Below are 22920 nucleotides of genomic sequence, written 5' to 3' on the forward strand. Positions count from 1 at the left end.
GGTGAGGAGGGACTAGCCTCCAGGAAAGGAAAAGAAGCTGTGGGGTTATTTATGATGAAAAGAATACTCCAGATAAGGCATGCCAGGAACACTGATTCTCAGGTGGGTGGAAAGCATTAGCATTTTACCCATATTCCCCATTGGCTCCCTGAGGATAATTAGAATGCGTTTCCATTTGCACTTTATTAAAGTTTCTTTCTCAATAATCTCTCTCTTTAACTGTAGAGACAGGTTCATATCAGGTTGCCAAGGAAGCAGATGGTCAATGCCATGGCCCAGGAGGGTTGTGACCAGTCCTGAAGGCCCCAGGCTGTGCTTCGACCTATAATGAGACAGAGTGAGAGGAATATTACAACTCTTTTCCCCAGGAACCATTGATATATGGAAAATATATGCCTAGACCCCTTTACACCAGGGATCTCCCTGAGTGGGTTCTATGAGATAGCAACAAGTTCCAGGCCAGATCCTCAGTCAGGAGTTGGAGGGTCAGGTTATGCATTTGGAAAACTCACCCTGCTGTTCTGGGCTCTCTTTCCCCTCATGCTGGGCCCATACAACAGCTCGTCGCTGCTCAGGACTCAGAAAGGCCATTTGTTCAGGAGTGACAGCCATAGCCTGAACACTTGTGAGACTAGATAGCTGGGTGGGGCTGAACACCACCTGGGGGTGAGGATAGGAATCGGTATAACCACTCTAGCCCCCACTGGGCCCTGGCTCTTTTTGGTCACCCCACATCCCAGCCCATCAATACATACAGCAAATTTAGGAGCAGGGATGACAGAAATAGCAAGAGGGGTAAGACCCTGGATCTGTTCCTGCAGCAGTGCTGAAAGAGCCAGGTCTGGGATCCCTGCTGTTGAAGCAAGTGGGATAGGCATCTAAACATTGTCTTGTATAGGCTTTCCCCCTTCTCTTCAAACCTATAGACCTTCTCCAACTTCCCAAAATACCCTACCATACATCTTTCCAAACACATCTCCAACCTCTAAATACCTTCTCAGACTCCCACCTTAAGAATTCCAGAGCAATCCTCCACCCAATCCAGCCGTCATGCAAAAACCAACAACTGACAACTAGTACCAGCAGTGGTCCAGCTTCCCTACCTGCTATTGTGCCAATTTCAGTGAAGATCTCAGGCCCCCAGTTGCTGACAGGGCCAAAACCACCAGGCAGCACAAGGAGCTGGGCCAGAGCTTCCAGTTGCTCCTCAGAACACTGGAGATGCAGATTGCCCAGGAAGAGAGCTGCTTGGCTGTGGAAAAGTGGGATTGGAGGAAGAAAGATTCAGCCACAGTGATAGGGTCCATAGTTATGAGATGGGAATATAGATGGCTTCAAATGAGGTCCCTTTCTCCATGGGACAACCCCATGAGTCTATCTTTATATTGTCACCACCACCCACACCCTTCCCTTCACAAGTGACCTAAATTCCCAACTGCTGATATGCTGTAGCTCCTCTGGCCGAAGTCCACACAGCGTGTAACCCAGTGCAGTCAGGTGAAGGAAGTCCAGGTGGCTCACATGCCGGCCACTCTGCCGCAGGAAACTGGAGACCACAACTCGGAGCTGAGGTGGGGACGGAGGGCACAGAATAAGGAAATAAATGGGGAATTCATGGATGAGGAAGTGATTAGGGAAGTGACAAGTGCTACTGGATTACATACTTATATTATTAAGACCTGAAGATCCAATAGCCATGGGGGAAGTTGAGGATCCAAAACAGAGAAGGCCAGGGGAAGATAGGCAGGAGGGAGCTTTATATGTTCATGACCTCAAAGCGAATCAATCACAGAGTCCCTAACACCACAAGTACAGGGTATTTAAAAATAGAAAGAATGGCCAGACAGGGTGATGGAAAAAAATTCCTTGGGCTTTAGGTGACCTGGGGGCCAGGCTCTGTGGAATGGACATTTGGAAAGTAGTAGGAAAAGGGAAGGTGTTACCTGGATAGAACTCCAGCCATCTATCTGCCCCAGGGTGCTCAGCACTCCCCAGTCCACTAGGATCAGCTCCTGTAGTTCCCGCTCTCCTAGACCTATTAAGAGCCGACCCAGCTGCAGGATCTGCTCAGGACGGAATCCCCGGGGAGGACCCCACAACTAGGAAAAAGAGAGGAACAATGTGAATGGAAAAGCATTGGTCTAGGAGTCAGAATGATGGATCTTAATCATGTCTCTGACCTTAGCTGTATAACTGTAAGCAAATTATTTGCCTCTCAGGATCTTTAGTTTCCTCAACTGTAAAATGAGGATTGGATTAATGTTCCTCCAAGGTGTTACTGAAAGATGCTACGGAAGAATAGCAGACTCTAGTCCATGAGTTCTAAACTTTTGTGTACACCAGACTCAGTGGGAATGCCTGTTAAAATGCAGATGCCCAGAGCCCTCAGAAGATTCTTCAGTGAGTCTAGCACAGGACCCTGGCATCAGCATTTTAAAAACCTGTTCTCTGGATAATTCTGATACACTGTAAATTTTGGTAACCACTGCTTTCTTCCCTCTCTCCACTGTACTAGCTTCCTTTCCTCTATATTCATCCCCTCTGACTTCCTAGTCAGGATCCAAACTCTAATTCTTTAATCTCCTATTTTTCCCACTTCTTACCCAGTTATCCATTCTCTTGTGTCCCATACCATACCCAACCAGCTTCCTCATGTTGGCCTCTCCATCCCTAACCTGTTTTGCCTTGCCCATTGCTGCCCGTAGTTCTTCAGGACCAAGTCCTGGGTCTCCTGCAAATAATGCCAGGCAGTCCTCAAAGTCTGAGAGCTCCATCTCTGCAATCTGGGTTGCTGACCAGGCTGCTGGGAATGTTCCCCGTACATCTGCACAATTTGGCACAGGTTCTGAAGCGGGAAGGCAGGCATAGGGGGTCAGTGTAGAATTAAACTATACCCAGAGAGATATCTATAGATTGAATGACTCCTCCAACCTTTGGATAGGGCAATGTGGACAGTAGGGGCCAAAGGATTACTATAGTGTGAGAATTATAGGACTCAAAGGATATTAGAGCAAGTGACTAGAGAGGACAAGCCCCTCATATAAATGGAAGACTGAGGGGGGTTTCCTAAGGGTTTCATGGCAGGTCTAGATCAGATCCTAGGTCTCCGGCCCCACAGTGTCTCCTTCCTACATCCTAACCATCTTCCCAGCAGACAGCTTCATGCTCTAGCATTGAGCCAAGCCTAGAGCTGGGTTACTGTTAACAGGGATAAGAGAATAGGAAAAGGGAAGTCCTGGGCTAAAAATGCAATGGGTTCTAAATTTCCAGAGCTATAGAACCCTAGAACTAGAAAAGACATTGAAGATCATCACTCTAACCACTGTGGTTTATGGATTAAAAACCCCAAGCCCAGAGAGCAGAAAGTGTGCAAATCTGCTCAAAGGGCACAGCATTCCTAGAGCCCAGACTTCTGATTACATTGCTGGAAACTCTTTCCTATATACCCTGATAGACATATGAATATTTGGGTAGTTTCACCTGAGAGATCTTCTGCAGTAGGTCGTACAACCCCAGCTACCAAGGCTGCTTTCTTGGGAGCAAGCTGTGGCGTCCCACATAGCTGTCCAACTCTGCTCTGCTCCCAGCTCTGCTGCTTCTCCAGGAGCCGCTCCAGGGTCTCTGGGCCCAAGGCTTCCTGTGTGAGAAGGAAGATGGAGGGTGCAGAGACCTGGGGAGGTCAGGGCCAGCTGTGGAGCTGTAATTCCAAAGTCCTGTTTCTTTTTAGCAGTTTCCCCCAGACTCAGACTTCACATCCCTTGCCCTCAGCCTCCTTGGCCTCAGCTCCCCAGAACCAGGTCACCAGTCCCCTTTGCTCTTACTCCCTCCCTTCTTCCTTCACCTCACCCTGGGGATCAAGGAAATAGCTTCAGTAGACAGAGTGAGTACTAGGCGTCCAGCTTGCTCTACTTCACCCTCGCTCCACAACTCTGGCTTCCTAGGGGACAGGAAGAAGATAGGGGCTGAGGTGCTGAAAGAACTGTGAGGGAAAAGAAGGGGAAAAGGGGACATGCTAGGACTAGGGACTTAGGGTTCCAAGGAACCTTGAGCATATTGAATGAGCTGCTACTGATGATGGTGGTTAAGAGGGTGGGTATAGGATGAGATAGAATTGGAAATTCCCAAAGTTTCATACCCCAGAATAGGCTCCTGTGATAGGAGCCATCCCAGCTCTGTGGCAAATGGCTCTCCTAGGCAGAAGCCCTGCAGCTGATTGAGATGGGCCAGCAGGATCGGTAGGGGGATCCGTCGTGTACTCTCTATCCCCAGGAATCCAACCAAGGGACCTAAGGTCTCCAGCACTTCCCTTGAGACTGTTGTCTCCTTTGGAGCCTGGAGAGGGACATCAGGCCTTGGGACAATGCATTTTTGACTCAGAGGACCAGACTCTTTGATCAAGACACCAAAACCTTTGATTTTTCTCTCCCTCCATCTCCCAACTCAAGACCCTATGATATTCACTGCCATTGTTCACTTTCTTAAATAATGAGCCCAGATAGGAGGAGGCAAAAAGGCTAGGAGATGGAATCCAAGGGATTTCTAGGACTCCAATGAATGTGGACAAGAAATATGAAGGCATTCCATTCCAAGGAATGAAACCTAAAGGTAGATCTAGGGGCTAGGGCCTTGTGGACAAGAACCTGTTTAGCAGCAAAGGAGTGGGGGTGAGCCTAGAAGACAGAGAGCATTTTCTGAGAGGTAAAAATTGTCCAGGCAGCAGCTCTGAGTCTGGTAGGTTGGACTCTTACCAAGTTTTGTAGTGCCCTCTCTGCCAGGGCTACCCGGTGGAGTGGGGTCAGTGCCAGCAGCTGCTCTGGAGCTCTTCGTACCAGCTCCACCATCAACATAATAGATTCATTGGACAGTCTATCCATCAAATAGATCCTATAGCAATTTGACAACAGGGGCACTCAGAAATGAACCTTATTGAAAAGGGACCACAGAATGCCATATTGCCCAGACACATCAGACCAAACCTTATGGTCCTAGACAGGATCTGATATTAAATTGCTCCAGATGCAATTCCCACCACAGTGTTTAAAGGGAGAGAACAATAGGAGTGACATATTTCTAGTCTTCCTGAGAAGAAATGACCAATGAGTCTACCATCTCATGGAACCAAAAGCCCCAAATATTAAATATCATTAAAATTTCCCCCCATTTTATAGATTAGGAAACAGGCTCACAGAGTTGGTGGGATCTTACTCCCAATTCCTCTTTTCCACAGTGGCACCCTTCCTCTACTTGTGAGGAGGTCCTCTCTTATTGGCATAGTGCTACACAGATTACCAAGTTCTTCTTGGTGTTCTCTCATTTGATCCTTATGACAAAATCTTGAGGTAAGACAGGTATTTTTCTTACCGCTCTTTCATAAATGAAGAACTCAGGTCTTCCAGCTCATGGTCTAGGATCTTTCACCTTATCTAGGTCCTTGGAATTCTAATTTATCTCCACAAACCAATAAATTTAAACAGATTTGAATGGCTTTTTTTAAGGTCCCTTTGCCCAAAAAATCAGAAGTGATATTTTATACTCTTATCTAGGGTTGCCAATTCTGGAACTGGAACTAGGCCATGTAGCACAAACACCAAGATCTGTGGAAAGGCCTATAAAAATGGATGGAGTCAAGTGCTTTTACCATCACCTCATCCCTAGAAAGACTAACACGATCCTTTTTCTACCCTGACTTACAGTTCAGATGGCAATGGGGTAGGGATGAGGGTAAAATGGAAAAAGAAGCCTATGTGAGAGATACTCATAAACTCCTAGAGTCTGTGTCAGGAGGACTCTGGTTTATGAGTTTTCTCTCCCCACAATCCTCAGCCACACTTGAACATGCTCTACAACATTCCTGCCACAGGACCATCCAGCCTAGGCTTGAACAGCTCTTGAATAGTTGATGTTGGGAATTAACTACATCAATTTTCCTTATAGTTTGCAAAAATCTGATTTTTATCCACTGGTCCTTGTGATGCCCAATACGGCCATTCAGAAACATGCCAATGTATCTTTTATTTGGTAGCCTTTGGGGTATTTGAAGGCATTTACCATATCTCATACATATTCTCTTTCTGTATGCCACTGAACACAGTGACAACATGTTGCTTAAGCACACTACAATCCTCTAGGGCAGAATTGGACCATTGCCTCCCTCAGTTTGGATATTCTATCTCTATTAATGTGGCCTCTATTATATTATGACTACTTGGCAGGCCACATCACAATGTTGCCTGCACCCTCAGCTGTCCCATGTTGAGGCCATGTTCTGGGAGCCAGTCAAAACATAGAGCATGAATAGAATCCTCCACTTTGGGCTATCATTGATGTCAGGGTACCACCAGACAGAAAACCACTACCTTAAGGGCACTTCCTAAGGGCAGATCTTCTACCTCAAGTTGAGACTTTTAAGAAGCCAGAATCTGTAGTCATAGCACTTACGGTAAATCCAGAAGTAGCTTGGTGTCTAGCCCACTCAGTTCTGACCCCAGGGTTGCCAGCTCTGGCTCTGGCATGGTCATCTTCCGCTGTAGCTCTGCCCAGATACAGGCTCTCTATAGGGTAGGGTGAGGAAACAAGTCAGGACAGAGTTAAGCACGGGAACTGGATTCTGTACCCAGGGTTCCTGCCTCCCTGCTCCAACTAATGCCTCCCTGCTCCAACTAAGCACCCCTCTCACCAGGCTCCCTCGAACCCCAGTGGGTAGCTGATAGATCATGTGCACTACTTCAAGGAAGTCTGCCATCAAGTTGATCTGCTGCAGAAACTCACACGACATGCCCCCTGCCAGGGTGCCCAGAGCCCTGTAGGTGTGTGGGTAGATAGATGCTCATTCAACACATGCCATGGTCTGTCTGCTCCTTGTATCAACACTCTCGACACATGTGCAGATGTTCACTTATGGTAATTTATAGTTTTGAGAAATCTTTTTCCATAGATATTCTCATTGGCTCCCCACATCATCACTGCTTATCAGAGAGGAAAAGAAACATTCACAGAAGTCAAGTTTGATATTCTCAACATCATTCTATTACAAACATGATAAACTGAATCTAGAGCTACGTCTTCAGATTCTGAAGTCTGTGATTCTTTTACTGTGGGTGGGAGTTAGGTGACACTTACTTATTCTTGTTTATTACTGCTTAGTCGTGGTTCTGAGGTCACTTTGAACTAAACTGACAACAGCAAATGTCTATTGGGAGCTTGCATGGGGCCAAGCACTATATTAAGTACCTTGTATGCCTTATCTCATTTGATCCTCACAACCACATCCTATGAGGTAGGTACTATTTTAATTTTCATTCTACAGAAGAAAAAACTGAAGCTTAGAGAGGTTAAGTGACTTGCCCAAGATCACTAATACATGTTCAGGCTGGCACTGAACCCAGGTCTTCCGTATTCCTTAAACCAGTCAGGATATGTGTGATGCTGTGGGAGGGCAAGAGGGTAAAGGCAGGAGGAGCCAAGAGAAGGCCCACAGACTGGGACTATGCATCATTCATCTGCACATCTCCCATTGCTTATCCTGTGGTATATAGCACATGGTTAAGTGCTCAAAAAAATGTTAGTCAAATTAAACTCACTGCTCAGCACAAGCTACTCACTGAAGATTCCTGAGTGTCAGGTTGGTGGGCACTTGCATCTTCTTCCAGAGAAACTGTGCCTACAAGAGAAAGAAAGAAGAGCAGCCCCCCAGCAGAGATATTTACCCAAGGACTTAAGGGGCCTTGGACCCCATCCTGCTTCCTCACCCTGTGGGTCCCACCAGCCTCCTACTCTCCCAAATGCACACTCCTCTCTGAAAGAGAAAGAGAGAGAGAGAGAAAGACAGAGAGCGAGCAGAAGGAAAGAGCAAAGCAAGTCACATTATAAAGGATGCTTGGGATAATGTACCCAATTTAGAGCTGATGGGTAAAAGAGATGGAACACAGAGGGTAGTTCTGGGGTAAGTGGGGAGAATTACCTGCTGCTCAGACCAGGGCAGATCCCGGTAGCGCCTTCGGTTAGCCAAAAGAGCTGCGGAGTCCAGCTGCAGCAGCTTGAGTGGGAGCAAGGGAAGCAGGCAGTCTGGCCAAGTGGTGGGGATGGGCTGCTGTGGGGTTTGTAGCAGTGTAGTGATAGGTAAGAGGGGCACCACAGGATCAGGAAGGGACCAAAGCTAGGATAAGGGTAGATGGCATGTGCCACTAGAGCAGTGCACACCTGAGAACCTTTATATAAAAGATGGCTGTGCTCAAGTATTGCTGCTATTTAGGCACCTGCTGAACTAAAGTCCCTTAGTCTCTCTGAGCTTTGTTCTCTTTCTCTGAAAGCAGGCCTAGAAGATTTCTCAGACCCTTCCAGCTTTGGGCCAGTATGGATCAGAGCTGCTAATGTGTTGGTGGGCACAGAATCAACATGGACTCTCAGGGCCACTGCAAGGGGAGTGTGTGAGGCAGCACCAGCCATAGGAAATTGCCCTGGGACATGGAAAGGAGTTTAGCTGGGAGATCCCACACATACCTGACCAGGGATACACACAGCTGCGCTGGCACCTGTTGTACCTATGTTTTTAACTCCGTCTTTCACCTGCATGAGAATTGGCAGTGTGTGTGTGTGTGTGTGAGTGTGTGTGTAAGGAAGTGGGGAGGTTTGAGGTTTGGGAGGCCTTCCCTGGCCACAGGGAAGATGCCCTCCTTCTTACCCAGAGCCCACATCCCTGAGTGTCTCATCCTCCCTGCTACTCCCATACCCGGAAGGTCTGCAGCAACGCTGCGGTCTGGCAGGCTGAGAGGCGTGATAGTTCAGGGGCCAGGCAGGAACAAGCCCCAATCAGAACTCGCCGAGGGATGGCCTGGAGTGTCTGGGAGCTGAGGCCTGGCAGCAGAGGGTGCAAAGAGCAGAGTTCCTCCAGGGACAGCTGGGGAGCAAGAGAGACAAGAGTCCTGAAGAAGAGAGGCAGGGTGGTAGGGAAGACAACAATCATAGTATAGCAAGGCGGCAAGTATGAGGAGCTTAGCAGGAAGAAAGGGGGTAGATGCAGGGGCCAGGGAAAGGGGGACAGGAACCTCTGGGGGATGTTGAGAAGTTGCTGCTACTCACATCATGCCTAGGGAGGAGCCGCCCAAGCAGTAAAACAGCCTAAAGTAGAATAGGACAGGAATCAACAGCTCTCAGGTCCTGGCAGCCAGGTTTTTAAACAAGTCCCTAGGGCCTACCCTCCAAAACTTCTAGCTCCCTCTGTACACACACCCCCCCACACCCGTGACTAGCCTGGCTCTCTGCTCTTCTTGATCAGAGAAAGGGGGATAAGGTAGTCCTCCTTGGGACAGAGAAAAAGGGGGCTCCAGAGGACCTGATGGTATCCCTGGTTCCCAGGGGTGAAGGATAGATGCCAGATAGTGAGATAGGCCCACCTGGGCAGGTGTGACACTGGTTCCCTGCAGAGCAGGAAGCATAGCTCTAAGCTGGGGCTCTGACAGCTCCTGCAGGAAGCGGAGGCCCAGCTGAGGGAAGAGAGGGGCCCAGACTCGCAGCTCCAGGGGGCTCAGCACAGCTCCCCCAGATGAACGTAACACTCCCAGGAGTTCATATGCCACCTGTAACCAAAGAAGGTTTGGGACTGGAGAGAAAAGACAAGTGAACCTTAAGCTTCTTGTCTAATCCCACATCTGGATTTCCCAGGGCCTGGGCTAGGGCTTAGAACCAAGGATGGTATAGGGACAGATTGGGTTTAAGATGTCAAAGGGTATGTTTGGGGTGTCATAGAATATAGGGTCAGGAAGAGGTGCTAACAGATAAGAATGACCATGGACAAAGGAAAAGAGGGGGCAGAGGTCAGGGGAGGGCTAGCATTGTGGTGCTCAAACTTGGTTGAGATGACCGGACCAGTCTTTGACACAGACCCAAGGAAAGCCTGGAGTCTTGTAGGCTTCTGCCAAGGAGCTCACCCGTCCTTGTGGGCTGAGGGTCCCGTTGGCCGCACATTCCAGCAGCCCCCGTTCTACTGGCCCCATTGGATCACTCAAGGGTACCAGGCTCTGCAGCTCCTCTGGACTCAGGAAACAGGCGAGGGGCCCCAGCCTGAGAAGGGCATCGAAGCTGGCCTTCATGTGGTCACAGAAGCTGGCACTAAGGTGGGGACCATGTTGGTACACAGAGTAGGCACTCTGACCACTAAACTAAGAAATATGGGTGCCATAGATAGGCCTCTGTCCTGGAGTCTTATACTGCTGGGGGCCACTGCCTACTTTGTTGCCCCTTCCTCCCTTGGACCCAAACCCACCATGGTAACTTGGCCTTCATTACTGGTCCCACAACCACTCACCTGCGTACCTGCTCCTCTCCATCCTGGACACTCTGGTTCACCAGGCTTCGTAGCACATGTCGGGCATGCCCTGGCCCAAGACCTGCTGCTGGCCAGCTATCCTCTAAGGCCTGGATCTGAGATGAGGAGGGCCAGCTTGTGTTGGGGTCACTGTGGGACACTTGTGGGGAGGAGCTCACCAGGAGACATGCTATTGACTCCTGGGCTAGTCACGTTAAGATGATCACATCATACCTGATGAGGGCTGAGCTGCAGAAAGTTTTCCAGAGGGAGGTGGGGAAGCAGGGGCAGCACTGCCCACAGTAGCTCCTGAGACCAGGCAGGCACTTCCCCGAATAGCTCAGGGGCCAGCAGTCGCTTTGCAAGAGCCTCTTTCTGTTCAGGCCTCATTCCTGGACTGTAATCCCGGATGGCAGCCAGGCTGGGGAGAGTAATGGGTCTTAGCCCTTGGCCTTGTTCCAAACTGTTGTCCCCCCTGGCTCTCTGCAGCCCTACTGTCATAGACAAGAAGGAGACTCTCCCTAACTATAACAGAGAGGATCTCAGTAAGGGGCTGCTCTAGGCTGGTTGGATTGGTCTGACCCTGACAGGATCAGGAGAGGTGTGGGGTCCTTACACACTATCATTGGCCAACAGGGATGGTGGGAAGCGCATCAGATCAGAGACAGCCAAGAAGGGGATGAGTGGTGACAGGTCAATGAAGAGCTGGGAGGTGAGGCGTGGGTACCGCTGGAGCAACAGGGCGGTCAGGCGACCCAGGGCCTGCTCCTCTGATGGTGGTACCTGTGGGGACACAGAAATGGATGCTGGCTCAAGAAATACTCAGTATCGTTGCCATCTCCTCTCAGGTTCCTCCTTCAACTGGGCAAGCCTTCTGCACACTGGGCTCCAGGTATTCTTGATTCCCAGATTTCTCCCTCCACCCTTGTTCCCCTTCTCTCAATGCCCACCTGCAGCTGGGCCCAGGAACGGTGCATGAGCGTCAAGAAGCCCTGAGCAGCCTCCCTCTCTGCTGAGAGCACCAGCTGCTGGAGATTTTCTGGTGGCATATGCAGGTATGCCTAGGGGGTGAGAGGTTACTGTGGAAGAGGCCTCACTGGGCAGCAGCCTCAGGCCATGCTTGTTACCCAGTCCACCCATGTGCCCCTCCGTCTGTTACCTGCACTAGAATCTGCAGGGCCCAAACACTCTTCTCCCTCTGGAGCAGGTCCCATAGCACAGGCTGGTGGGGAGACAGACAAGATGCCAAAAGCTGTCTCCTCTGTTCCTCCTGAAGCTTCCCCAGGCACTCCAACTCCACTTGCTAGGATGCTTGTCCTTCCTCTGAAGCTAGTATGTGTGTCTCCTCGGATATTAAACTCTTTTAGGCCAGGGATGATGTCTCTAATGTCTCCTGTATCCTTTTCCATGCCAGGTCCATTGCTGGCTTAATAAATAAGTACTTGGAGATCTGAACCAAATTACTACGAACCTGTCTAATCTCATTTCATTGGATGTAGGGCTTGAGAAAGATGGGTCCTAACATGGAGTAAGGATTCTTCCCATATCCTACAGAACTTAGCACAGTACCTTACTTGTAACATGGAACTGTGAATGAATTATGGTATTTATATATTCTAGCCCCTTCACTCTACAGAGAAGACACAGAAACCCAGAAAACCTAAATTAAGTTATTTGCCTAACACTGCACTATTATGTGACATAGTTGAACCCAGATTCCAAGTCTTCCAGTTTTAATTGCCCTGAATTTTTCTCATTTCTGCCTTATCTTCCTATATTTTGCCAGCCTCCAATTCTCAATTTCTAGGGACAGAATTAGAACCCTCCAACTTGATCGTTTTCCTTCCTGGAGCAGAAAGGGGGAGAGTCAAAAGGTTAGAAAGAAAAACATGATAAAATTTATTGCATCTTATATATCCTTCTAGATACATAATTCCACAGCATGTATTATCTTATGTAATCCTTACAGCCACCCTAAAAAAGTGGCATCATTATTATCATTATTATATTATTCTCCCCCATTTGTAGATCAAAAAAATATTGCCCAGAGAGGTTAAATAACTTGTCCAAGGTTGATCATGTGAACCCAAGCCTGACTGACTCCAGAGCTATGTGCTTAAGCCAGTATATTATATTATATATTATCCTCTCAGTATTAAAGAATTCATTTGGAGGCCCTTCCTTCTGTTCCAGGGGTTTTCGACTTGGCGGATCACTCACGCTGAAGCAGGCCAGCAGCTCCATCTTGGTTATACCGGAGCTGGGACTGGCAGTGGGTTCAAAGCCCGGTGGGGTCAGCTGTTCCTCCCGTTCCAGGTACTCTCCAACTGTCCGCAGCACACTACGCCGGCCCTCTGGGCGGAAGGCATCCCAGAAGGAGCAGTTGTCTGGGAGACTGGAGAGCATCAAGGCCTGACCCAGCATTCCCTGGGCCTCGGTCCCTCCAGCCCCTGGACCCAGGAGAAAGGTCAGCAGGCGCAGGAGATAGTGCAGGCGTGTGGAATGGGCAAGGGCTGGCACAGAGGATTGACAGCGTGGCAACTGGGATAGCATGCCAAGCAGGAAGGGAGCTGGGGCCAGGCACAGGGGGGATGGTCCCAGTGGTGGCAGAGAGGGTAGAAGAGGACCAAGTAGCCCCTCTAGGAAGCAAGTGTCATTGCCCCCTCGACTTATCCTGCACTGGCCCGCTAGCCAAGGCCAGAAGGGCACCAGGGCTTCGTACATGGTGTCATTGGCACAGACCATCATCAGGAAGCTGCCTCCATCTGGACAGCGTTCCCCACAAGGTCCAACATGGCAGGGTGGGAAGGCAGTGACATCTGGGGTAGGGCCCTGGCACACATGTTGAACCCAAGCCTGATTGCTGGGGGGCACAGCCTGCAGACCTGCCTCTCCACACAGCCGCTCAGCCCACAGAGTCTCATTCTCCAAGAAGCAGCCCCAGAAGACCTCTGGGGTGAGGGGAACAGGGGGCAGGCCTTCAGGACAGTTAGTGGGGGGTGGGAGCAGGCCAGCACAGAGCTGCTTTACCAAGCGGCGATTGGGACCAGACAGGGCTGAAAAGGAGAGGTTGCTACATATTGCCTCCAGGAACTGATCAGGAAACTGGTCATGGCAAGCCTGTAGCCAGCCCTGGGCACCTGGTGCCCATGACACTGCATACCACATGGCTGTCTGGCAGACGGCAGCGGTGCTGGGAGGGGGCTGCGGGGTGGCAGGCTGGGCTTGCTGGCAGAGCAAGTGGATGGAGAAGTTGGAAATGCTGTAGGGTGGCGCTGGGCCTGAGTGGTTCTCGCAGAGGGCCTCCACAGAGATGGCTCGCCGTTGGCGAGGGTTGATGTGGGCTGAGGGCTGGGAAGCCCTGGGCAGAGGCACACCCGTGCTCAGGCAGTGGAGGAGGGCAGGGGGTGGGGGTGGCGATCCAGACAGAAAGCCCAGCGCCTGGACATCCCAGGAAAGGTTGTGCCGGATGCCCCTGGGTGTAGAGGCAGCATCTGGTCAGTCACATTTCGTCTAGTTGAACATTCTGACCCTGGCCCAGAGCCCTGCGTGGAGGTGGCAAGCATAGGCTTTTCAAAAAGGTCCCTGGGAGCATAGGTGTCACTGGTTTAAATACTGGAATGGTCAGGGGTCTCTGGGTGGCTCAGTGGTTCAGCTTCTGCCTTTGGCTCAGGGCATGATCCCACGGTCCTGGGATCGAGTCCCACATTGGGCTCCCTGCATGGAGCCTGCTTCTCCCTCTGCCTGTGTCTCTGCCTCTCTCTCTCTCTCTGTCTCATGAATAAATAAATAAAATCTTTTTAAAAATACTGGAATAGTGGAAATGGGAGAGAGATCTGTCCTGTCAAAGCACAGAATCATCTAGGAGCAGCCCAGCTGGAGTTCCCTCTGTCCACCTGGCTCCCTTCCTTCTCCTTTCTTCATATGCTTTTAGGTAGCTTAAATCCAACCCTTGGTTGGCCTCATATCAGGAAATCTGCCCAGCAACTGAGTAAGTATAACTATGCTCTGGCACTGTTGTATTGAAATAGTAAAAGTGCTCGCTTCAGTAGCACGTATACTGAAATAGTAAGGGACAGAAGAATCCAGTCTCATCCTTTCTTTCCATAGTCCATCTTTATTAGGTAACATTTATTAAACACTATGCGGGAAGCACAGTTCTAGGTGGCTTACACATACGGTCTCAACCCGTTCAATCCCTTTCAACAACTCTGTGGTAGCTAATAATTATCTATATTTTATAAGTGGGGAAACTGAGGCAAAAGTAGAGCTGGGACACCAACCCAGATAGTAACATTCCAAAACCACCAAACAACCCCCCTCCCATCAGTTTCCTCCTCTACTCTGGAGTCTGATGACTTCCCAGGCCCAATCAGAACTCCTCTCCTGGTAAGAGAGTTACTTACCATAAGAGCAGCTGCCGAAGGTTGCCTAGGAAGGAAAGAGTAAGAAAGAAGACTACCCCAATCTCACCCCTTCTTTGCCCTGCCACAGCCCAGCCCCAGACCTAGCAGCACTCACCTCCCTGGCACTGCCCATTGGCATCAGGCTCTGGTTGCCCCAGAATGGAGAAGACTTCATTCCGTAGGGAATCAGTGACACGGAGCAGCCCCTCCTGGAAGGCAGCATAGAGCGGGGCCCCCACTGTGCGCAGCAGACCTCCCCAAAGAGCCTCTTCAGAGCCCAGTTCCCCTACTGGGGTGAGCAAACCCAACAGACCCTGCAAAAAGTGGGGTGCTGGCTCCCTCCCATCAAGGCCTGTGACATTGGTGGGGTCCACACTGGGCTGCACCTGTACCAGGGCCTGCCAGCGTGTACCCTCTAACAACAACAGCAGAGAAGGCAACCAGTCAGCCACCAGGACGCAGTCAGAGGGCCCATCACGGATACAGGGGGGCCGGGTAGGGGTAGGGGGTCCTATGGGAACTAAGGCTCCTAGTAGCACCTCTGCGAGTCCACCCAGCACACCTGCCTGGTGCCCCAGGAAGTCCCTGGGGGTCTGCTCCTGCCCCAGCAGTGCCAGCACATCCCCCAGCAGCCCTAGCATTGGTTCCCAGTCTGGGCTGCCTCTCAGTGTCACTAGGAAGTCATGGAGCCGGAGGGCAGGGGACTGGAGAGGTGGGGGCTCCCCCACAGGTCCCTCCCCCATTCTCCCAGACTCAAAGGAAGAAGAAATATTGGCCAGAAATGCAGAGAACTGTGAGCGACTGAGAGACCCCTGGGGAGCCTGGTCCATAGTGGAGAGCAATGACTTCAGGAGGGAGAGATCAGGGTCCAGGGACTGAATCCCACTAGAGACCAGAGTCGCTGTAAAGAGAGAAATGGGAGATCACTAAAGGGAAAGAGCCTAGAACCCAATTCAGCCCTGCCCTGGAACCTGGTCCTAGCTTGGATCTAAAGATGAGGCGATCTTAAAAAAAAAAAAAAAAAGAGTGGGGGAGAATCCTTGGGTGGCTCAGCGGTTTAGCGCCTGCCTTTGGCCCAGGGCTCCATCCTGGAGTCCCGGAATCGAGTCGCACGTCGGGCTCCCAGCATGGAGCCTGCTTCTGTGTCTGCCTCTCTCTCTCTCTATGTCTATCATGAATAAATAAAAAATAAAATCTTAAAAATAAATAAATAAATAAATAAATATGAGGCAAAGGGGATGGTGAGCTGATTCCCTCTACTGAATCAGCCTATAGTAAGTCTTGACCTGCTTTCTTCACCCTCACTTTCTCCCTAGCTCTAGTCTCTGCCTGTCTTCCTTTATCTTTTATAGAAACCAGTTAATCTCTGCATTCTTAAGTCTCTTTTCAGCAACCATCCCCTTCATCCCCAGCCCTGCTCCCTCTTCCTCTCACCTGCACACGTTAGCAGTAGCAGCACTGGCCAGAGGCTCAGAGCCATGTTTCCAGATGAGCACTGGTAAGAGGTGAGTTCTGGTTGTTCTCACCTTGTGTGGGATAGCCAGGTGAGGGCAGGGCACTGCAGGCAGCCTGAGTTGCCACTGACACTGTAGTGTGGTCTTTCAGGAAACAATATCTGTAACCTGACAGCAGGTTTGTCACCTGAGCCACTGAATACCTGATCCTTTGGCTTCGGAAAAAGGTGTACTTCTAAGAGAGGGCCCAGAGATAGGGGATTTCCAGGGGGCTCTTGGAGAGCCCAAGGAGATAGTTAAGAGCCAGGATGCAGATAGGAGTGGGCAGACATGGAAATGGAGATCCAGAAACCAGCTGGGGGGTGCAGAATATAAGAAAACAGGGTCCAAAGGAGTTAAAAAGTAAGTAGGATTTGAAGGAATCAAGGAAGAAAGAGAGCCCAGAGAAAGGAGCTGGGCAGCCAGGTAGAAACGGAGAGGAAGAATAAAGACCAAATTCTGGTCCAAGGACATGGCATTCACAAGAGGAGAGCTGCTTTCGATCCACTACCTAGAACCACAAAATGCGAAGAATGGGGCAGGACTTCAGAGGTTACATAGACTATACCTCTCATTTTATGGATGCGCGACTTGCTCATTGGGCTATTCAAACGTTTGAGTTTGCCCTCTGGCTCTCTTCCTGTGGCCTAGATGAAAGCCCCATAGAAAATTCTAAGCTGAGAAAAGAGATAAACCAGATTAAATCACTGTGCAGGAGGGCTACTTCCCACACCCACACACATACATGCATGCGCACACACACACACACACACACACACACACCCAGAGAGAGAGAGAGAGAGTACTGCTCATAGATCAAAAAGATCCCACTCAGAATAATCTAGTCTGGCCAAGGAGAGAAGTCTTTTCTGTCCTCCATTTATATATCCCCAAAGGCCTTTACCTGATACCAGCTCTCAATAGTAATTCAACACTGAGGCTCCACTTAAACCATTATTCTGTCCTTCTTTCCTCAGAACCCTCCTCTATTCTATCCCCCAAACCCACACATTCAAATCTATTATTAACGAGCTTCTGCCCTAGAAGTTTCACTTAAGATCACAGAATTTTAGAACTGGAAGGGACCTGAGGGATCCTGTGGTAAAAACTTCTCATTTTATAAATGAGGAAACTGAGACACACACACACACCCCAAGTGGAATAACTTGGCCAGGCCTCCAGAGTTGAGGACAGTGCTAGGATTTTCCAAGGCAAATAAAAAGTCAGAATCAGTAAAATGATCTATTGCATCCCTTTGTCAATATTTTCCCTTTGCCCATCAAAGTTACCACATCCAGTCTGGAAAGCAGAGAGGAGAAGCAAGGAATATGACCTGGATTCCCTATAGTTTTCTATCTTCTGGTTCCAGCCCATCCTGGAATTTGAATTTCTGCCCTTGGTTCCATAATGATCCTCAATGATAAATTCTCCTTTTTTGCTAATAGTGTAGCAAAAAATTGAGATGGTTTGGATCCAAATCCTGGCTCCTATGTTTACTAGCTGTGTGTTGTGAGCAATTTCTAAACCTCTGTGTCATAATGTTCTTTTCTATAAAAAGGAGAGATACTAGTATAGAGTTATTGAGAGGATAAAATTAGATAATGCACTTAAAGTACTTAGCACAGCATGTGGCATCTATCCAACAAAAAGTAAGCACCTATCATGTGCCAGGCACTGGTACAAAATAAACATTTACTAAACGTTAGTACTATTGTTGTCAGACTAGTTCAATATGAATTATTTTATTTGAAACTAAAGAGCCCTATAGGATACAGAAATTCTTACCAGGAAGTAGTGTCTTGAGTAAAAGATCTTTAGAACAAGTATGAAACTAGTTGGCTCAACTGGAGAGGGGAGCAATGAGTACTCTCTCAACCCAGGCTGGGAAATTCTTGGCAGTCCACGTGATGATGGAGCAAGCAGTTGGTTAAGCAATCCTGTTGCCAACAAGGATTCAGACTATGTGCCAACTGAGGGTAAAGTGTTTAGGATTTATAGCTAATATATCAAGCTATTTGATATAAGCAGATTACCTTATACAGGTGACCCTTGAACAGTGCTGGTGATTAGGGGCACTACCCCCCAACCCACACTGTGTAGTCAAAAATCTTAACTACTCAAAAATTTAACTACCAATAGCCTGCTGTTAACTGGAAGCCTAACCAACAACAAAAGCCATGGATGAATGCATATTCTATATATTATATATGTTATATATAATTCTTCTAATAAACTGAGCAAAGAAAATATTAACAGAATCATAAGAAAGAGAAAATACATTTACAATACTGTACTGTATTTTAAAAAACAAAACAAAACAAAAAACAGTGTATAGCTGGACCTGCACAGTTCAAACACATGTTGTTGGATGGTCAATTTCAGTTTGGTAGAGTCCAGTAAAAGTGAGAAGAATTCCAATCTATAAATGATCAAATAGAGAGACAGAAATGACAAACTGTCATGCCTGGGTGGCTCAGCGGTTGATCGTCTGCCTTCCGCTTAGGGCGTGATCCTGGAGTCACAGGATTAAGTCCCACATTGGGCTCCCTGCATGGAGCCTGCTTCTTCCTCTGCCTGTGTCTCTACCTCTCTCTGTGTCTCTCATGAATAAATAAAATTTTTAAAAGATACTTTTAGGGATCCCTGGGTGGCTCAGCGGTTTGGCACCTGCCTTTGGCCCAGGGTGCGATCCTGGAGTCCAGGGATCGAGTCCCACGTCAGGCTCCCAGCATGGAGCCTGCTTCTCCCTCCTCCTCTGTCTCTGCCTCTTTCTCTCTCTCTATCACAAATAAAAATAAATAAATAAGTCTTTTTTAAAAAAAGATACTTTTAAATTATGTTTGCATTTTGATATTAGGCCTTAAAGTCTAGGTCCCCATTCTATCATGTATTACTCCTATAATCAGAAGTGTCTATAATTCACTCATCTGTAAAATGGAGATGTTACTCATCAATCCAATTATGTTCATTCTCTTGCATTTTATTTTATTTAAGATTTTATTTTAATTATTTTTAAAAGATCTTATTTACTTATTTGACACACACACACATACAGAGAGAGAGAGAGAGAGAGCACAAGTAGGCAGAGCAGTAGGCAGAGGAAGAGGGAGAAGCAGGCCCCTTACTGAGCAAAGAGCTAGATGTGGGCTCAATCCCAGGACCCTGGGATCATGACCTGAGCCAAAGGCAGACGCTTAACTGACTGAGCCACCTAGGCTCCCCAATTCCCTTGCATTTTAAAGATTTACTTTACTTATTTGAGAGAGAGAGAGAGAAAGAGAGAGAGAGAGCATGCATGCACATGTGTGAGCAAAGGGAGATGGAGAGGGGATCTTAAGCAGAGACTCCACTCTGAGCACAGACCCTGATGCAGGGCTTGATGGGGGTGAGGGTGGGGAGGTGGAGGCAGGTGGAGCTTGATCCTACAACAATGAGACCAGAACCTAAGCCAAAACCAAGAATCAGACACCTAAACAGCTGAGCCACCCACCCCCATTCCCTTGCATTTTAAAGTACCTATGGGGCAGCCTGGGTGGCTCAGCGGTTTAAGAGCCTGTCTTCGGCCCAGGGTGTGATCCTGGAGACCCAGGATCGAGTCCCGCATCAGCTTCCCTGCATGGAGCCTGCTTCTCCCTCTGCCTGTGTCTCTGTCTCTCTCTCTCTCTCTCTCTCTGTGTCTATCATGAATAAATAAATAAAATCTTTAAAAAATATATAAATAAATAAAGTACCTATGATGTGCCAGGCATTGGTACAGATCTACTAAATGTTACTACTACTATGATTAGACTAGCTCAAGATGAATTCTTTCTTTGCAACTAAGAATCTTCATACCAAAACCAGTACAAGAAGCAGTGTTTTAAGTGAAAGATTTTTAGAAAAAAACCATGAAACTAGTTAAGTAAAGTAGGGAAGGGATCACTGAGCACTTCTCTAACCTAGGGAAATTGCTTGGTGGTCCTTATTGGGATTAGAAGGGGAAGACCAGTTTTGAAAGAATGGTAATCATTCAGTTTTGGACATATTAGGAATGAAGTACCTAAGGATATACAAATGAAATCCCTAAGGATAGACAAATGAATATTTTCCTTGGAGTTTCTAAGAGAGATCTGGGTTGAAAATGGAATTGGAAGTCATCAGCATACAAATAGCAGTTGAAACCATTAAAATGGACAAAACTAGTTAGTGAGCGTTTGTAGAATAAGAAGCAAAAATGGCTGAGGACACACATTAAAAGCTTGGGAAGAAGATGGCTAGCAACAAAAGTGGAAGGGAAGCAATCCAAAGGAAAACCTGAAGGGAGTGGTGTCATGAAGCCAAAGGAGGAAAAAATGTCAATGAAAGTGCAATGGCCAAATGATCTATAGCGGTTTTGAACTTTGTCAGTTTAGCTAAACTGGAAACATTTCCCAGAATTTCTTTCCCTGTATGGCTCCATGTTGTGGTTGGCCAACAAGAGAAATTAGTGTGAAATTTGGGTGGAGGAAGTGAAGCAGTGAAGACATCTGGTTAGAAATGTTGAGGGGACAGACACAGAGGTTAAGGGGAGGAAGTCCAGTTTGTCCTCACCGAGGAGAAGATTAAAAATAGGGACATTAGTCAGTCAGATAAAGTATTATTTGATCCTATGAAGGCTTTTGTGGAGTCATATGTCATATGCTCAGAGCAATCTACCTAGTCTTCAATACAGAAATCTAAGTATCATCTTATATTAGACCAGAATATAAGGTCTCGAGAAGAGACTATGCCTTGTTCTACCCCAAGTGCCTAACAGTTACTGGCACATAGTATTAAGCAAAGAATTTGTCAAATAAATAAATTCATTCTACCTACACATTCCTGGCCTATATTATACGGACTATGAACTCTACCATGGTGATGAAATTGCTACTTCTACTAAGATAAAGACTTAAGGGCAACCCTGGTGGCTCAGCGGTTTAGTGCCGCCTGCAGCCTAGGGTGTGATCCTAGAGACCCTGGATCGAGTCCCACGTCAGGCTCTCTGCATGGTGCCTGCTTCTCCTTCTAAGGTCTGTGTCTCTATGAATAAATGAATAAAAATTTAAAAAAAGACTTAAAATGTTCACCTCAGAGATGGGACAATATTTTACAAAAATAATTCCAATTAATAAATACAGAAGGAACAAGAAAAATAGAACACCACCTTAGTAATTACTGCAAACAAGATTCACTGATGAACTATAATTAGTAGGGAAAAGTTTAAGAAAAAACAAGATATTTGCATAACCTTGTAGTATCTCCTTCCAAGTGTTTATTAATTATAAAGGGGGAGAAAGTTAACTACATAGTGGAGAAACCTGGTTGCCTTCACATTGACTAAGGGATCAAGGTTAACATCACCAGTTTTAACATATATCACTATGATATACCTCCCGAGGTGATGTGCTGGCAAGGCCGCTTCTCCTGAATGGTATTCTTCTAAAAGTTCAAAACCTCAAAATAATATGTGAAAATAACAGATGAACCATTTCTGCAAAATATCTGACCAGAAGTCCTCAAATATACCAAGGTCTTGAAAGATACGGAGGGATTAAGGCAACTATGGCAACCATAGGCGATTAAAGAGACGTGACAACTGAATGCAATGTCAAATCTTGGTCTGGCACAGAACAGAAAAGGGACATTGTTGGAAAAACTGATGAAATTCTGGTAAAGTCCTTACCTAAATTAATAGCATATTACCGATGTTAATTTATTAATTATTATATCTTGGTTATGTAAGATGTTAATATTAGAGGGACACCTGAGTGGCTCAATGGTTAAGCGTATGCCTTTGGCTCAGATCGTGATCCTGGAGTTCTGGAATCGAGTCCCACGTACGGCTCTCCTCAGAGAAACTGCTTCTCCCTCTGCTTGTGTCTCTGCCTCTCTCTCAGTCTCTCTCATGAACAAAAAAAATAAAATTTAAAAAGATGTTAATATTAGAGAAAGCTAGGTGACAGGTACATAATCACTACATTTGTATCTCATCTCTGAATCTCAAATTATTTTAAAATAAAAAGTTAAAAATGTTTGGCACCCCAGGAGGGTAGCTACATCAGTTAAGTGTCTGACTTTTGATTTTGGTTCAGGTCATGATCTCACGATTGTGAGATCAAGCCCTGTGTTGGGCTTTGCTCTGAGTGGGGAGCCTGCTTAAGATTCTCTCTCTCCTTTTCCTTTTGCCCCTCCCTCCCAACTTACACGTGTGCTTTCCGTAAAAAAAAAAAAAAAAAAAGTTGAAAATGTTCATCCCACCGTAAGTCACCTAAATAAGAAGAATACAAATGTTAACATTGTGAAGATTTCTACTTGTCATGGTAAAAAATAGAAATCTCTCCAAAAGTGGCCTTTAAAAAGGCTTGCATTCATACACTGAACAGTTTTCTGTCTTCAAAACTGAACATCATAGCTAGGATGTAAAGAACATTAAAACTTTTGTTGAAAAGAGAAATGAATCCCTTTGTGAACATTAAGCCAACTAGCGCAAAAGCTCAAGAAATGAGGTGGATTGAGACCTACTGATTGTCTGACATTTTAAAACTTTGGAAGTATAATACAAAGAAAAAAGTATAATACATAAATAAGTTTTTGGGATCCCTGGGTGGCGCAGCGGTTTAGCGCCTGCCTTTGGCCCAGGGCGCGATCCTGGAGACCTGGGATCGAATCCCACGTCGGGCTCCCGGTGCATGGAGCCTGCTTCTCCCTCTGCCTATGT

At 47.4% G+C, this 22920-nt stretch overlaps 2 protein-coding genes across 2 annotated transcripts; both read right to left on the reverse strand.

Moving 5' to 3' along the window:
• Positions 1-164: 164 nt before the first annotated feature.
• On the reverse strand, positions 165-14480 carry STRC (stereocilin). Its single transcript, XM_077880412.1, has 27 exons — positions 14477-14480; positions 12524-13797; positions 11463-11525; positions 11254-11364; positions 10920-11086; positions 10538-10724; positions 10304-10419; positions 9927-10107; positions 9393-9575; positions 9079-9117; positions 8729-8896; positions 8500-8565; positions 7961-8089; positions 7602-7660; positions 6677-6800; positions 6439-6551; positions 4749-4884; positions 4136-4332; positions 3847-3937; positions 3481-3637; positions 2676-2845; positions 1944-2099; positions 1424-1566; positions 1104-1252; positions 756-853; positions 513-660; positions 165-322 (listed from the first exon to the last, which is right to left on the reverse strand). The coding sequence occupies exons 1-27, from the start codon at positions 14478-14480 to the stop codon at positions 234-236; spliced, it is 4518 nt and encodes a 1505-aa protein (XP_077736538.1). The 3' UTR covers positions 165-233.
• LOC144303103 (stereocilin-like) lies at positions 14270-18498 on the reverse strand. Its single transcript, XM_077880876.1, has 2 exons — positions 14825-18498; positions 14270-14734 (listed from the first exon to the last, which is right to left on the reverse strand). The coding sequence occupies exons 1-2, from the start codon at positions 15537-15539 to the stop codon at positions 14706-14708; spliced, it is 744 nt and encodes a 247-aa protein (XP_077737002.1). The 5' UTR covers positions 15540-18498; the 3' UTR covers positions 14270-14705.
• Between the last annotated feature and the right edge of the window lie 4422 nt (positions 18499-22920).

The sequence above is a fragment of the Canis aureus genome, chromosome 32, assembly GCF_053574225.1.
Source record: "Canis aureus isolate CA01 chromosome 32, VMU_Caureus_v.1.0, whole genome shotgun sequence".
NCBI lineage: Eukaryota > Metazoa > Chordata > Mammalia > Carnivora > Canidae > Canis > Canis aureus.